The following is a 17,672-nucleotide window of genomic DNA, read 5'->3' as shown; positions in this document are numbered from 1 at the left end:
ACCCTGGGATCATGATTTGAGCCTAAGGCAGAGGTTTAACTGACTGAGCCATCCAGGCGCCCCATTCCCTCCTGACACTTGAGTAGCCCAAATATAGTCATTGAATTCTTTCGTTTCTCTGTATACAATGGAAATACTTTTTCACTCTTCTTTGAAGAAGAAGATGTCCCTAAAGTTTTTTTTTAATTTCACAGCTGAAGATATACCATATGCACAAGAGACAGTCAGTTCAGCTATAATATGACATATATGTTTCTTAAAAATCACCATGCTCTGCATATTTGAGAAATAAAAACTATAGGTCTCATGGGAAAATGAGGTTGGGACACAACATTTTAAAAGTTTGCCAGAAATACATACAAAATTATAGGAACCTGATAAACACAGCATTATAACTTTATGCACGTGAAATGGTTAAGAAACACATAAATACCACAGTAAATATGGCACTTGTACCTTGAAAAAGACCTTAGGTTTGCTCACAGATAAATGTGCACCCATGTTCCTGCCAGCTCACCTGATGGGCTCCCATGCCCACCACCCTGCATGCCAGAGGAAAGGAACAAGAAAGATGGCAAAAGAGAGAGGGGAAGGAGAAAAAGAACATAGAACAGGCAGGATGACTACAAAACAAACTGAGGAGAAAGAGGAAGAAAGGAAAGAGAAGGGAAGGTACACAGAGTCATGGAGCTAGGGTGGCTGTGGGAAGGGAGCAGCTCAGGAGTGATTTTGAAGCAGTAGAATGAGTGTTTTCTGAAATTGGACAGAAAGTTCTAACACGGAATACGTGTGAATGTGGCTCATTGTCCTCCTGAGGTGTGTGCATGTGTGTGTTTTGGGTATTCTTACTTGGGCTCAGTTCAGCTGAGTGTACTCTCATGTCAAAATCGTGCATAAGCAAACGTCGAATCCGGGTTCTGCTCAAATTGTTCCCTCTTATATCAAACACATTGGAATCAATTTGTGTTTTCAAAACAACTGTGATAGCAGAACTGTTTTTTCCACCATAAATTATAGTGGTTTTTTTTTTCTTTTTTGTGTTCGTTTTTGCTTTTCATGTATTACTAATCTAATCTACAACAAAGTGTTAAACAAAAAAAAAAAAAATGAACTTCACTACAATGGAAACTTATTTTAGCAGCTAAATACAGTTTTAAAAGCCAGTACATGTAAAGGTAAGAAGCTATATTTTGAGTAGTGGATAAAAACAGGCCTGTGGAGGCAGGCTGACTTGGGCTCAAATCCAGGCTCAACCTTATACTTGTTGTGTGATCTTCCACAAGTTCATAACCTCTTTGAGCCTTTTTTTTTTTTTTCAGTAAAAAGGCTTTAATTGCATATACCTCCTAGGATGCTTATTAAAATTAAAGGTGTTATATGCAACTAATGAATCATTGACCATAACATCAAAAATGAATGATGTGTTATATGTTGGCTAATTGAATTTAAATTGAAAAAATTAAATGTGTTAAAGCACACAAAATTTCTAGCACAGTATCTGGCCTGTAATACACATTTAGTAAATGCTACTCTCCTTTCTTCTCCCTTGCCCTAGGTGAATATGCTCCTTTGCAATAGGAACTTCTTTGGCTATAACCCTCCCTGAGATCCTCAAAGGAAACTCTATAAACTTTTTTTTCCCTTTCTTTTATTTACAGGTTCAAGAATACAGAGAGGCTCTTGAAGCAGTCCTCATCAAGGGCAAAAATGGAGTCCCACTTCTGCCAGAGCTGTACAGTGTTCCTCCAGACAGGGTGAGTTGGACATGCCTTCGTAACATGGAGCTGGGAGGAAGAGGGCCATACCTCAGTGGGACTGCTCCATTTGGGTCAAATAATTTCTAATTTTCTGACTTTAATGTTCTCAAAGTGAGTCTTTTGGTATAAGATGATGAAAATATGATTTTAGGCCTTTGAAAATAAATTTTTAAAGCACTTTCAGGTATGGCGCCATTGCATAGTGAGACAAGGGCAAGACCAAATGTGACAATGGTAGTTTCATGGGTGTGTTACTTATCCTCAAACTCATCAAGATGCATACATTAAATATATAGGGCCTTTTTATATGTCAACCATACCTCAGTTTTCAAAAATTAATTGTTCAGAGATAGGGCCTTTTTATATGTCAACCATACCTCAGTTTTCAAAAATTAATTGTTCAGAGATCGATTAAAAAACAAAACTTAAGGCTGAGAGTGATACAGAGTTCAGTAGGCAGAACTAGAGTGAAGTTCTGTGTGAACTCTCAGGATTTGGTATTCTCTGCTTTGAGGCCAGTAATCTGGGATTGTTTACAACATACTTGTATGTCTTCATTTTCCTGCAATGCCAGTTGGGAGCACCATTGTTCGTCTTCTCCATTCCAAAGGAGCATTAGCCATGGGAGAGTCTCTGTCTTCCATTCGGGTGGAGACGGATGGAATAAGCTCCTAGCAGCATCAGCAGCATCACCTGAGAGCTTGTTAGAAATGCAGTTCTTGGGCCTTTCTCCACACCTACTCAGTCAGAATATGCCTTTGGACAAAATCCTCAGGTGATTTGTATGTATACACATTTAGAGGAGCCTTTCCCTAGACTGGAGTCATAGGGCTTGACTTTTCAGTGCATTGTATTTGTAACTGTTCTATAGGCTATGAGTCACAATCCGGATTCAGCCTTTTTGTTGTCCAGTATCTTTAACCTTCCATCACCTTTTGTGTGGCTTCTTTATCTTTTCTGTTAGGTTGATGAAGAATATCAAAATCCTCACACTGTGGACCGGGTCCCCATGGGCAAGTTGCCACATATGTGGGGCCAGTCTCTGTACATCTTAGGAAGCTTGATGGCAGAGGTAAGGGGAAACTTCAAGGCACTTCCACTTTTTTTCTTCTTTAGTCATTATAATAATCAGATTTGTGAGTAGCTCATTAAATCTGGATCTTTCTTTTGTCCTTTATATTCTGCCTTAATTATATCTTTTCCTCTAGGTCAGGTCCTTAGAGTGGAAGCATGACCAATCCTTGACTAAAATCTTTTCCCCCTGGCAACCATGTCTCTCATACTGCCCAGGGTGTCTTAGTTTGGCACCGGACTTGGAGCTGCTCTCCGATCAGGGACTAGATCTTGCCCTTTCAGAACAGCCCCCCCCCCCCCGCCCAGTGCTTTGCCTGGTGACTGATGCATGCAAATTTTAGGTACCATGAAAAGTGGTTGGGAAATAATTTTTAAAAATTATGGGCTTTTTAAATGTTTTTTATGTTAAATTCAGTTGAAATAACACCTTTTTGCCTTTTTTAAAAAAAATTTATTTATTTCTTTACTTGAGAGAGAGTACTTGTGTGTAAGCAGGGGGTGGGGCCGAGGGAGAGGTAGAGAAATCCTTAAGCAGATTTCCTGCTTAATGTCCAGCTTATTTTTGATATTGTGAGCTATAGTAAGGGCTCCCTTTCTCAAAGTTTTCCAGATTTATAGACAAATCTATTTCCCCATTGTAGTTTCTTATGGTAACCTAAAAGTGAGGCTCCTAGAAGATCCAAGGTGGTACTTAGCTATCCTTTCTGAGCCAGGTTCTTTGACCTGTTTATGTATGACTGTTTATTTTCTGCAGCTGTTTTTTGTTCACTCTGTTTTGGATTTTTTTCTCAGTTTTGATGAGATATAATTGACATACATCAATGTGAATTTCAGGTGTACAGCATAAAGGTTTGATTATCTTTCGTTGATATTATGAATAATATAGCAATAATGAGCAGAAAGATCTGCTTAAAGTAATCCTGACCTGATGACTTTCTCATTAAATTAAATGCGTGAAAAAGGAGGAGGTGAATAGTATTTTTAAGGGTAAAATGGGTGAATTCATCCCATTTCATCAAGGACAGAAATTCAAGTCAAAACGTATCTGCTGGAGCGCCTGGGTGGCACAGTCAGTTGAGCATCTGACTCCTGTTTCGGCTCAGGTTATAACTTCAGTGTCCTGGGATCGAGCCCCACATTGGACTCTGTGCTCAGCCCAGAGTCTACTGGAGATTCTCTCCCTCTCCCTCTGCTCTTCCCCCTGCACTCGCTCTCTCTCTCTCTCTCTCTCTCTCACAAATAAATAAATACTTCAAAAAAAGATATCTGCTGAGCAGAAAGTATAGCAGTCACATGAACAAATGAGAAAACAACAAGACTTAAATTATTGATGATAAGCATTGTGGTCTGATTGTCTAATTATATACATCCAGAGAAGGTGGAGGTATAACTAAAAAAAATAAATAAATAACTTTCTGCTCGTCACTTGTATTTCCAACAAAGAACTTGTGGCCACCACTAGAAATTAATTCCAGAAGAAATTAATTTGAATGTGAATTCGGGGTTCAGACATTTTATATAGTGAAGTTATTTGTTTCCTTTCCATACCTGCCTCTCACATGTTAAAGGGCAGGTTTTTGGCACTGGTACATTGTTTCTCCTCAAACATTAGCTTTTTCTTTGAGAAATAATAATCTGTCTTTTTATGGTTTTTCTTTAGGGATTTTTAGCTCCTGGAGAAATTGATCCCCTAAATCGAAGGTTTTCTACAGTACCAAAGCCAGATGTTGTGGTTCAAGGTATGGATTTTTATTCCCAGCAGCAGAAACTTTATATTAACGATCTGTTTTGGACTAGTAAATGAAGGCTTTGTTGTTTATCATTGGTTTTGTTAGGCTTCAAAAAGTATACAATGAACTCAGTTCTTTTTGGTTTTAAGATTGCTATTAATCATGAACAAAATGCTTAATAAGTGATGTTGACACTCTCAACCACTTATTACTTCTAGAAACTCTTTTCAGTTGTCATGATATTGTAGCTTTTAGATTCTCTCTTTCTGAACATTCCTTCTGTGCTTTTTCTGTTAATACTCCTTTCTTCTCATGCCCTTTTAATGGTTGTTTACTTAATCTTACATTGTTATCTCTGTATTTACACTCTATGTTAGTTTGCTAGTGCTGCCTCCTTCAAAATACATTTGCTTCCATGGATCCAACTATTCCTTCTTTGGAGAGTACTAAAAACCTTTATTTTTTGTTCCTAACAATTAATTTAAATTTTGAGGTATCTACTCTATGCAAAACACTGAGCTAAGGTCTATAAATTCAAGTCCCAATATCTATGAAACATCTTTATCACTGATAATTCAAATGAAAAACTGACCTCTTTTGTCTCCATCCCATCCTTTCCTCTCTCTCATGATAAGTAGATCTTTCTACCCTCCTTATCTCTTGTAGTGACCTCACTATTTTAGTCTCCTAGGATATAAAGTTCCAAGTGATTTTTTAAATTATTTTTATTAACATATAATGTATTATTTGCCCCAGGGGTACAGGTCTGTGACTCATCAGGCTTATACATTTCACAGCACTCACCATAGCACATACACTCCCCAATGTCCATAACACAACCACCCTATCCCTACCCCCCCACCCCCAGCAACCCTCAGTTTGTTTTGTGAGATTAAGAGTCTCTTATGGTTTGTCTCCCTCCTGATCCCATCTTGTTTCATTTTTTCCTTCTTGACTCTCCAGCGACACAATCCAGTATGGTACTAAGCTCCTATAAAATGTCTCTGTTCGCTTGACTTCTAGGTTGGTGCTATATGGGAAATAATCCTGTGTATTTTATTCTTCCCTTCCCATGAGACACTTTGTTCTCCTTTGAGGCTTAGGCCATCTGGCTGTATTGATCTCCTGGTTGCTCTAATTCATTCATTTAGCATACAGCCTTCTTCTTCTTCCCCAATTCCTGCCATAGTGCTAGATTTCAGCATCATAATAAGTACTAACATTTTAGCCTCAAAATTCTTGGATACCGGGGCACCTGGGTGGCTCAGTGGGTTAAGCCTCTGCTTTCAGCTCAGGTCATGATCTCAGGGTCCTGAGATTGAGCCCCGCATCAGGCTCTCTGCTCGGAAGGGAGCCTGCTTCCCCTCTCTCTCTGCCTGCCTCTCTGCCTACTTGTGATCTCTCTCTCTGTGTCAAATAAATAAATAAAATCTTTAAAAAAAAATTCTTGGATACCCATAAACCTAGTGGCCTTTCCCTCCACCTCTATGTTATCCACTCGTTTTGAGGACCAAACTTTAGAACTATTACACCTCATATATCTCCCATTCCAGAAAATTCCAGTTTATGGTCATAGCTATACATTATTTCAGTTTTCTTTTCTGGCCTGTGGCACTGTATCTATTGTCTCTGAGTCTGCTCTTCCCTATTTGTTGATCATTTAAATATCTTAATCACCCATGCACCATAATTCTACTATACCCACCAGAAAAAACATAGCCCTATATTAATCTTATAGTCTGCATTTTCTTTTTCTATTAAGTTTTTTATTTTAATTCCAGTATAGTTAACATACAATGTTATATTAGAATCAGATGTACAATATGGTGAATCAGCCATTCTATACCTTACTCAGTGCTCATCACAATAAGTGTACTCTTTAATCCCCATCACCTATTTCAACCATTCCCCACCCCCCATCAAGCTCCCCTCTGGTAACCATCAGTTTTTCTCTATAATTAAGAGTCTCTTTCTCTCTCTCTTTTTTTGTCTCTCTCTTTTTTTTCCTTTGCTTCTTGTTTTATTTCTTAAATTCCATGTATTAGTAAAGTCATATGGTATTTCATATATATATATATTTTTTTTTACATGTACATATATAGCACCTCTTCTTTATTCCTCTACCAATAGACATTTGGCTGCTTCCATAATGTTGCTATTGTAGATAATACTGCCATAACATAAGGGTGCATATATCCCTTTGAATTAGTGTTTTTATATTCTTTGGTTAAATACCCAGTAGTGTGATTAAGGGATCTTTGGATAGTTCTATTTTTAACTTTTTAAGGAAACTCCATACTGTTTTCCAGAGTAGCTACAGCAGTTTGCATTCCCACCAACAGTGTAAGAGCATTTTTTCTCCACATCTCAACACTTGTTGTTTCTTGTGTTTTTTATTTTAGCCTTTCTGACTGGTGTGAGGTGATTATCTCATTGTAGGTTTGCTTTGCATTTCCCCGAAGATGAATGATGTTGAGCATCTTTTCATGTGTCTGGTAGCCATCTGGATGTCTTCTTTGGAGAAATGTCTGTTTATGTCTTCTGCCCATTTTTTAATTGGATTATGTGTTTTTTGGGTGTCGACTTATATCATTTCTTTATATATTTTTATACTACCCCTTTATCAGATATATCATTTGCAAATATCCTCTCCCATTCAGTAGCTTGTCTTTTAGCTTTGCTGTGCAGAAGCTTCTTATTTTGAGGTAGTTACAATAGTTTATTTTTGCTTTTGTTTCCCTTGCCTTTGCAAATATATCTAGAGAGAAGTTGCTCTGGCCTAGGTCAAAGAGGTTGCTGCCTGTGTGCTCCTCTAGGATTTTGATAGTTTCCTGTCTCGAATTTAGGTCTTTAATCCATTTTGAGTTTATTTTTTTTGTATGGCATAAGAAAGTGATCCAGTTCCATTCTTTTGCATGTAGCCATCCAGCTTTCCCAGTGTCATTTATTAAAGAGACTTTTTCCCATTGGATATTCTTTCCTCCTTTGTTGAAGATTAATTGACCATATAACTGAGTTTATTTCTGAGCTTTCTATTCTGTTCTACTGATCTATGTGTCTATTTTTATGCTAGTACCATACTGTTTTGATTACAAGAGCTTTGTAATACAACTTGGAGTCTGGAATTGTGATACCTCCCATTTTGTTTTTCTTTTTTGAGGTTGACTTGCCTATTTGGGGTCTTTTGTGGTTCCATGCAAATTTTAGGATTGTTTGTTCTTGTTCTGTGAAAAATGCTGTAGGTATTTTGTTAGGGACAGCATTAAATCTCTAGATTGTTTTGGATAGTATAGATATTTGAACAATATGTGTTCTTCTAAGCCATGAGCATGGAATGTCTTTCAGTTTCTTTGCATCATCTTGAATTTCTTTCATCAGTGTTTTAGGTTTTCAGAGTATAAGTCTTTTACCTTTTTGGTTAAGTTTAGTCATAGATATTTTATTGTTCCTGGTGAAATTTTAAAAGGGACTGTTTTCTTAATTTCATTTTCTGTAGCTTCGTTGTTAGTGTAGAGGGATGCAGCAGATTTCTGTACATTGATTTTGTGTCCTGTGACTTGTCTGAATTCATTTATCAGTTCTAGTAGTTTTTTGGTGGAGTCTTTAGGGTTTCTATATAGAGTATCATGTCATCTGCAAATACTGAAAATTTTATTTCTTCCTTACCAATTTGGATGCCTTTTATTTCTTTTTGTTGTCTGATCACTATAGCTAGGACTATCCAGTACTATGTTGTATAAAACTGGTAAGGGTGGACATCCTTGTCTTTTTATTGACCTTAGGGGAAAAGCTCTCAGTTCATCCCCATTAAGGATGATGTTAACTATAGGTTTTTCATAAATGGTCTTTATTATGTTAAGGTATGTTTCTTCTAAACCTATTTGGTTGAGGGTTTTTTTTTTTATCATAAATGGATGTTATACTCTGTCAAATGCTTTTTTTTTTGCATTTATTGAAATGGTCATATGGTTCTTATCCTTCCTCCTACTGATGTGGTGTATCACATTGATTGATTTGCAGATATTGAACTATGCTTGCCTCCCAGGAATAAATCCCAATTGATCATGGTAAATGGTTTTTTTTAATGCATTGTTGGATTCGGTTTGCTAATATTTTGTTGAGGATTTTTGCATGTATATTTATGAGAGATACTGACCTCTAGTTCTCTTCTTGTGGTGTCCTCATCTGGTTTGGGTATTATGGTGATACTAGCCTCACAGAATGAATTTGGAAGTTTTCTTCCTCTTCTAACTTTCAGAATAGTTTGAGAAGAATATGTATTAACTCTTCTTTAAATGTTTGGTAAAATTCACTTGTGAAGTCCTCTGGTCCTGGACTAAATGTTTAGTAGAATTCACTTGTGAAGCTCTCTGGTCCTAGACTTTTTGTTTGTTGGGTTTATTTGGTTACTGATCAGTTTCATTGCTGGTAGTTGGTCTGTTCAAATTTACTATTTCTTCCTGCTTCAGTTTTGGTAGGTTATATACTCCTAGGAATGTATCCATTTCTTCTAACTTGTCCAGATTGTTGTCATATAGTTTTATATAATGTTTTCTTACAACCCTTCATATTTCTGTGGTGTCGATTGTTATTTCTCCTCTTTCATTTCTGATTTTCTCTATTTGGGTCTTTTCTCTTCTTAATAAGTCTGGGTAGAGGTCTATCAATTTTGTTGTTCTTTTCAAAGGACCAGCTCCTGCTTTCATTGTTCTGTTCTATTCTTTTTTCAGTTTGTATATCATTTATTTCTGCTCTAATCTTCATTATTTCCTTCTGTCTGCTGGTTTTGGGTTTTGTTTATTCTTTTTCTAGCTCCTGTAAGTGTAAGGTTAGGTTGTTTATTTGAGATTTTTCTTGCTGTCAACATCCCTCTTAGAACCATTTTTGCTGCATCCCAAAGATTTTGGACCATTGTGTTTTTTTTTTTTTTTAAGATTTATTTATTTATTTATTTATTTGACAGACAGAGATCATAAGTAGAGAGAGAGGGAAGCAGGCTCCATGCTGAGCAGAGAGCCCGATGTGGGGCTCAATCCCAGGACCCCCGGATCATGACCTGAGCTGAAGACAGAGCCTTTAACCCACTGAGCCACCCAGGTGCCCCTGGACCATTGTGTTTTCATTTTCATTTGTTTCCATGGAATTTTTTATTTCTTCTTTGATTTCCTAGTGGAAACATTCATTATTTAGTAGCATGTTATTTAATCTCAATGTATTTATGCTCTTTCTAAATTTTTTCTTGTGGTTGATTTCTAGTTTCATAGAGTTGTGGTCAGAAAAGGTGCCTGGTATGACTTCGACTTTTTAAATTTGTTGAGACTTATTTTGTGGCCTAACATGTGATCTCTTCTGGAGGATGTTCCATATGAACTTGAGAAGAATGTGTATTCTCATGTTTTAGGATGGAGTGTTCTGAAAATATCCGTTAAATCCATATGGTCCAGTGTATCATTTACAATCACTGTTTCCTTGTTGGTTTTCTGTTTGGAGGAACTGTCCATTGAAGTAAGTGGGGTGGTAAAGTCCCCTACTATTATTGTATTCCTGTCAGTTAGTTCCTTTATGTTTGTTATTAATAGTTTAATGTTTTGGGGTGTTCAGTGTTTGGTGTATAAATATTTATAACTGTCGTATCCTCTTTTGGACTGTCCCCTTTATTATTAAATAGTGTCCTTCTTTGTCACTTGTTACAACCTTTGTTTTAAAGTCTAGTTTGTCTGATATAAATATTGTTACCTCAGCTTCCTTTTGACCTTTATTTGCATGATAAATGTTTCCCTATCCCTCCACTTTTAATCTGCAGGTGTCTTTGGGTCTAAAAGGAGTCTCTTATAGGCAGCTTATAGGTGGGTCTTGTTTTTTTATCCATCCTGTCACCCTATGTCTTTTGATTGGAGCATTTAGTCTATTTACTTTTAAAGCACTTAGTTAGATATTTATTTATTGCCATTTGGTTACTTGTTCTGTGGTTGTTTTTGTAGTTTTTCTCTGATCCTTTCTTCTCTTGCCTTCTTTCATGGTTTGTTGCCTTTCTTTAGTGATATACTTGGGTTCCTTTCTCTTTATTGTTTGCATATCTATTAGTGGTTTTGGATTTGCAATTACCATTAGGTTTGTATATAACATCTGCATATAGCAGTCTGTGTTAAGTTGATTATTCACATTTAAACCCATTTTTTATTCATGCCCCCCCACATTTTAGGTATATGGTATCATATTTTACATCCTTTTATTTTATGAATCCCTTGACTGTTATTTACAGAAATACTTATTTTTACTGCTTCTTTTTTTTACTTTTGATACTCTCACTTACGGTCTTTCCTTTCTACTCCTTTCTTGTAGGGCTGGTTTAGTGGTCATGAACTGCTTTAGTTTTTATTAGTCTGAGAAACTCTTTATCTCTCCTTCTATTCTGAATGATAGCCTTGTTAGATAGAGTAACCTTGGCTAAAGATTTTTCCCTTCCAGCATTTTGAGTATATCATGCCATTCTCTTCGGGGCTACAAAACTTCTGCGGAAAAATCTAATAGCCTTATAGGGTTTCCCTTGTATGTAAATGTCTTCCCTCTTGCTGCTTTTAAAATCCTTTTTTAATACTACTTTTTGCTATTTTAATTAGTATGTGTCTCAGTGTGGACTTCCTGTGGTTGATTTTTGTGTGGGGATCTCTGTGCCTCCTGGATGTGGATGTTTCCTTCTCCAGATTAGGGAAGTTTTCAGCTATTATTTCTTCAAATATATTTTATACCTCCTTTTCTCTCTTTTCTTCTGGGATCCCTATAATGTGAATGTTATTACACTGATGGCCATCACTGAGGTCCCTGAGATTATTCTCAGTTTGTATACTTTTTTTTCCCACTCATTTGCTCAGCTTGATTACTTTCCATTACTCTGTCTTTCAGGTCATTAATTCATTCTTTTACTTCCTCTAGCCTGCCATTTATTACATCAAGTGTATTTTTAATTTCCATTACAGTTTGCTTCACCTCTGAATGGTTCATTTTTATGTCTTTGTTAAAGGTCTCCCTGATGTCCTCTACTCTTTTCTCAAGGTCAATGGGTACCTTTATGATCATTACTTTAAATTCTCTATCAGGCATACTACTTATATCTGTTTCACTTAGCTCTCTTGCTATGGTTTGGTCCCTTCCTTTCTTTTGTGACATATTCCTCGGTTTCCTCATTTTGTCTACTCTCTGTTTCTGTGTTAAGAAAGTCAGCTACTCAATCAGACAACAAAAAGAAATTAAAGGCATCCAAATTGGCAAAGAAGAAGTCAAACTATCACTCTTTGCAGATGATATGATACTATATGTGGAAAACCCAAAAGACTCCACTCCAAAACTGCTAGAACTTATACAGGAATTCAGTAAAGTGTCAGGATATAAAGTCAATGCACAGAAATCAGTCGCATTTCTTTACACTAACAACAAGACAGAAGAAAGAGAAATTGAGGAGTCAGTCCCATTTACAATCGCACCCAAAACCATAAGATACCTAGAAATAAACCTAACCAAAGAGGCAAAGAATCTGTACTCAGAAAACTATAAAATACTCATGAAAGAAATTGAGGAAGACACAAAGAAATGGAAAAATATTCCATGCTCATGGATTGGAAGAACAAATATTGTGCAAATGTCTATCCTACCTAAAGCAATCTACACATTTAATGCAATCCCTATCAAAATCCCATCCATTTTTTTAAAGAAATAGAACAAATAATCCTAAAATATATATGGAACCAAAAAAGACCTCGAATAGCCAAAGGAATATTGAAAAAGAAAGCCAAAGTCGGTGGCATCACAATTCCAGACTTCAAGCTCTATTACAAAGCTGTCATCATCAAGACAGTATGGTACTGGCACAAAAACAGACATATAGATCAATGGAACAGAATAGAGAGCCCAGAAATAGACCCTCAACTCTATGGTCAACTAATCTTTGACAAAGCAGGAAAGAATATCCAATGGAAAAAAGACAGCCTCTTCAACAAATGGTGCTGGGAAAATTGGACAGCCACATGCAGAAAAATGAAATTGGATGATTTCCTTACACCACACACGAAAATAGACTCAAAATGGATGAAGGACCTCAATGTGAGAAAGGAATCCATCAAAATCCTTGAGGAGAATGCAGGCAGCAACCTCTTTGACCTCAACCGCAGCAACTTCTTCCTAGGAACATCGCCAAAGGCAACAGAAGCAAGGGCAAAAATGAACTATTGGGATTTCATCAAGATCAAAAGCTTTTGCACAGCAAAGGAAACAGTTAACAAAACCAAAAGACAACTGACAGAATGGGAGAAGATATTTGCAAATGACATATCAGATAAAGGGCTAGTGTTCAAAATCTATAAGGAACTTAGCAAACTTAACACCCAAAGAACAAATAATCCAGCCAAGAAATGGGCAGAGGACATGAACAGACATTTCTGCAAAGAAGACATCCAGATGGCCAACAGACACATGAAAAAATGCTCCACATCACTCGGCATCAGGGAAATACAAATCAAAACCACAATGAGATACCACCTCACACCAGTCAGAATGGCTAAAATTAACAAGTCAAGAAATGACAGATGCTGGCGAGGATGCGGAGAGAGGGGAACCCTCCTACACTGTTGGTGGGAATGCAAGCTGGTGCAACCACTCTGGAAAACAGTGTGGAGGTTCCTCAAAAAACTGAAAATAGAGCTACCCTATGACCCAGCGATTGCACTCCTGGGTATATATCCTAAAGATACAAACGTGGTGCTCCGAAGGGGTACGTGCACCCGAATGTTTATAGCAGCAATGCCCACAGTAGCCAAACTGTGGAAAGAGCCTAGATGTCCATCAACAGATGAATGGATAACGAAGAAGTGGTATATATACACAATGGAATACTATGCAGCCATCAAAAGACATGAAATCTTGCCATTTGCGACAACGTGGATGGAACTAGAGGGTATCATGCTTAGCGAAATAAGTCAATTGGAGAAAGACAACTATCATATGATCTCTTTGATATGAGGAAGTGGAGATGCAAGGCAGGGGGGGTTGGGGGGAGGTAGGAAAAGAAAAAATGAAAAGATGGGATTGGGAGGGAGACAAACCATAAAAGACTCAATCTCAAAAAACAGACTGAGGGTTGCTGGGGGGAGGGGGGATGGGAGAGGGTGGTGGGGAAATGGACATTGGGGAGGTTATGTGCTATGATGAGTGCTGTGAAATGTGAACCTGTGAACCTGGCGATTCACAGACCTGTACCCCTGGGGATAAAAATACATTATATGTTTATTAAAATTAAAAAAAAAAGAAAGTCAGCTACTTTTGTTGCTCTTAATGATATTGGCCTTATGAAGAAGAGGTCCTATAGAGCTCTGCAGTGTAGTGTCCCATTCCCAAGGACCTGGTGCTGCAGAGAGTATCTTCTATGTGTGCTGTGTATGCCCTGCTATTGAGTCCTGGCCTCTTTTTCCTTCAGTCCAGTTGTCTGCAGAGGCTCTCTTTGCCTGTTGTGGTCAGTGTTTGCTCCTCAGTTGGGTGGGGGCATGTTTTAACAAGGTGTGTACCTGTCAGCTTGCAAAACGAGACCTGCCACCACCACCGGAACTTCAGCCCCACAGAACATGTGGATTGGGAGATAAGGTGTTGGTGGGGTTTGCACTTGTATTCTGGGGGAGGAGACTTGCAGCACCGTGACTGAGGCAAGCGTGACTGGAAAGGGCAAATCTGCCCCAGCACAGGAGTGAAAGGGTTTGGTGTAAGCAAGTTAGGTAGCAAGTTTCAGAGCTGTGCTGGTTCCTGGGCATGTGGTCATGTGTTTATGCTGAGGGGTGGAAGCTCCTTCATTCCTAGAGGGGTCTCTCTGTGATCCCTGCCTCTCCAGGACATGCTCTGAGATGAGTAAATAACTCTCTCTCCCATCTGCCCCCAGCATTTTCAAACTGCTGCTTCCATGCTGTATCTCTGCTTCTCTGCTGGCTGTTTGTCCTGTAGTCTTTTAAAGGGCAGGGACTCCACTTCCTAATGCTCTCTGGGTTCTCCCAGAACCAAGATTCCTGATTTTTAAGATTCCAGGCTTTAAGTCCTGCTAGTTGTAAGAATTCACAAAATTCAGCCCCTCTCACTTTCAAAGCCAAACATGGAGATTCATCTTCCCTATTCAGGCTTCCCAGTGTAACAGTCTGTTTTTTGCCCTTCTCTGTGCCACCAGCTTCCTCCCCACTGTAGATGGCCATGGTCCATTTTGTAGTGAAGAAAGTCGGACTTTCTTCAGTGTGGCCTTTTCTCTACCTTTAGTTGTGGAGTTTATTCTGCCAGTCTTCAGATCGTTTTCTGGGTTGTTTACATTGATGTGAGTGTTATCTAGTTGTATCTATAGGATGAGACAAGCTGAGGTTCCTTCTACTCTGTCATCTTCCCACCCTCTTCCATTCTGCATTTTCTGATCCTGTACCTGGCCTGCTAAAACTACTAGAAAAAAAATCACACAAATGAGCTGATGTAATTCTGCACTATAATTCTGCATTGTGATTCTGCAGTCTCCAACTCAACTAGACTCACAGTGCCTCTTGCTGCTCCTTGTTCTTACTGTTACTCAGCATTTTCATTTTTTTTCAACCAGGATTCCAAATCTGTTTTCAGCCCCATCCCTTACTTTCATCCTCTTTCTTGGCCTGCTTTTAAAAGCAGCTTCCTTTCTTCCTTCCTTTGGCCTATCTTAATCTAGCTAGATAATCTTCATATTCTGATTGTTGTCAGTTTCCCAGTCCCCCACCACAATCTTGCTTATATTTTCATTCATCCTTGTCTCCTTTTCTCTGGTCTTAGAAAGGGTGTTTCTTCTCTTAGAGGCCAACTCCTCCTTCTAATGCTTGATCCTATCCTCTTCCCCAGCATTCCTAGAAACCTACTCTTTCCTGTTTCTTCAAACTCTTCCTCTCTGTTGGTTCTGGTTTTTAGTTTATTTACATATTCATCTCCCTCTAGTTATCCTTTCTTTCCTTTCTCATCTGAATTTCCACTTTATATTCCATGCATTCTACAATCCTTTCCAGTCCTGCTTACTATTCCTCTGAAAATGCTTTTGCTTAAGTTATTGAAAAATTCAGTTGGTATCTTTCAACCTACATCTTAGTAGATCTTTCTGTTTCACTTATTGTTTATCTTTCTGGAAACTCTTAACTCCCATGTCTTCTGTGATACCAGAAGAAGATACCCTTGGATCTTCTTCAACCTAAATTTTGCAATTTTCTGTCTCAATCTGGGCTTCCTATTTTCTTTGCCCCTTAACTGTTGGTATTTCTAGGAATTCTGTCCATTGACCTTCTGACTTAGAATATTTGTTCTTGTCTCTCAGTCTCCTCCTATTCCAAATCTTCTCCCTTTTCTTATCTCCTTGATTCTTCGCTCTCAGAAGATGACTTCACCTCCTATACCATAAAGAAAATATAAGCCTTGGGACAAAAACTCATTTCTACACCAGGCTTTTCTTCATCTGCCCATTTCTTATATGTTGAGCTTCCTCAAGGTTATATTCTGGGTTCTCTTTTCTTTTTCTCTATGTAGTCTCCTTGACCCATCTCATCTCTATATGCTAATGACTCCTGAATCTATATCACTGTTCTTTAAGACAGCCCCACTTGGATGTTTTACATGCACTTGAAACTCAACATGTCTAAAATTACTCCAGCTGCACCCTCCTACTGTTATATCACCCATGCCTGCTTTTCTCCCTATGTGCCTGTGTCATTAAAGGCACAGCATTCTCTTAAGCATTCTCTTAGTTACACATATAAATACCCGGGGAATCATTCTCAATATCTCCCCCCCTCACCTCCTATATTCAATCAGTTAACAAATCCTGATTTCTTTACCTTCTAATTGACTCTAAAATCCATTTAGTCCTCTCCAGTATAAATGTCATGATCCTAATCTAAGTAATCAGCATCTCTCACTTGCCTTAGTGCAATAAATTTTTAAGTGGTATCCCTGTCTTCAGTCTAGGCCCACAACAGTCTATCAGTTTATTCTTTAATCATCAAACATGAATATGTTCTTTTTTAAGGTACAGTTATAGGCCTATTAATCCCCTGATTACAACTCTCCAAGGGTTTCCATTGCCAACCTCCTTCACATGGCTTATAAGGCCCTTTATGATCTGGTGCCTGACCCTGTCTCCATTGTCATTTTTTTGCAATGACCCCTTCACACTCCATGCTCGTGCTGTAAAGAACATTTTATAATTCCTAGATCTGCCCTGTTCCATATCGCCCTTGAACCTTTGTCTATGCTGTTTCTTCTATCTGGAACAATTCCCTTACTTTTACCTTCTCCTCTGCCAGATTAATCTCTATTCAGCCTTCTAGCAGAACTCAGATTCAGTGTCATTTTCTCCAGGGATCATGTCTATCTCTGTACTCCTTGCATTTGGCTGTGCTTATTAGCACATAGGTGAAATTTCTTAAATATTTTATAAAACATAAAGTTTAAAAAAAAAGCTTAGCTGTTGGGGTTGAAAGTGTTCCTAGCACCCCAAAGTGTTGTTCATTTGATTCTCTTTCAATGCATTGCCCTCTGAAGAGCCCTGAAGCTCAGTAGAATGCAGTTAAGTAATCATCGCCCAAAGATAAATTACAAAATCCTTAAAGTGAAATATATGCCCTCCGTAAAGATCTAGCCTCTGTCTGCCTTTCCGGATTCTTTTTTTTTTTAAATCACTGTGCGAAATATTTTATGCAACAATAATATTGAAGTATATGTAGTTCTCTTCACCCCCACACACATTCTTTTTTCATTTCCATGTTTTATGATTATCATGTACTTTATACCTAAAATGGATTTCCCCATCCCTATTCCCTTCTTTCTCTTGGCTAAAGTTCATTCTTTCAAACTCAGCTTAGACATCATCTTTTTCAGAAAGCCTTTTCTGAAAGCACTCTCCTCCTTTCCCAGACTTGATAGGTGTCACTCTCCAGGGCTTACAGTGTTTTGTGCATCTCTCTAGTTACCTAGCAGCTTATTTTATAATTGGCTTATGTGTATGTCACTTCCATCACACTGTAAGCTCTTAAAGAGAGAGAATAACTTATCCATCTCTTTATCCCTAGTGCCTAGAATAGTACTT

General features: G+C 38.0%; 1 protein-coding gene across 1 annotated transcript in view; it reads left to right on the top strand.

Annotated features, from left to right (window-relative positions):
* PHKA1 (phosphorylase kinase regulatory subunit alpha 1) overlaps window positions 1-17,672 on the top strand; it is a 140,823-nt gene that overhangs the window by 48,545 nt on the left and 74,606 nt on the right. The window contains exons 11-13 of the mRNA XM_080795004.1: window positions 1,659-1,754; window positions 2,722-2,829; window positions 4,492-4,570. Coding sequence (XP_080651130.1) covers window positions 1,659-1,754; window positions 2,722-2,829; window positions 4,492-4,570 — 283 coding nt within the window. The remainder of the gene's footprint in view (window positions 1-1,658; window positions 1,755-2,721; window positions 2,830-4,491; window positions 4,571-17,672) is intronic.

The sequence above is a fragment of the Martes martes genome (genome assembly GCF_963455335.1).
Source record: "Martes martes genome assembly, chromosome: X".
NCBI classification, from domain to species: domain Eukaryota; kingdom Metazoa; phylum Chordata; class Mammalia; order Carnivora; family Mustelidae; genus Martes; species Martes martes.
Note: the sequence above shows the minus strand (reverse complement) of the source record. Positions and strands in the feature narration are given on the sequence as shown.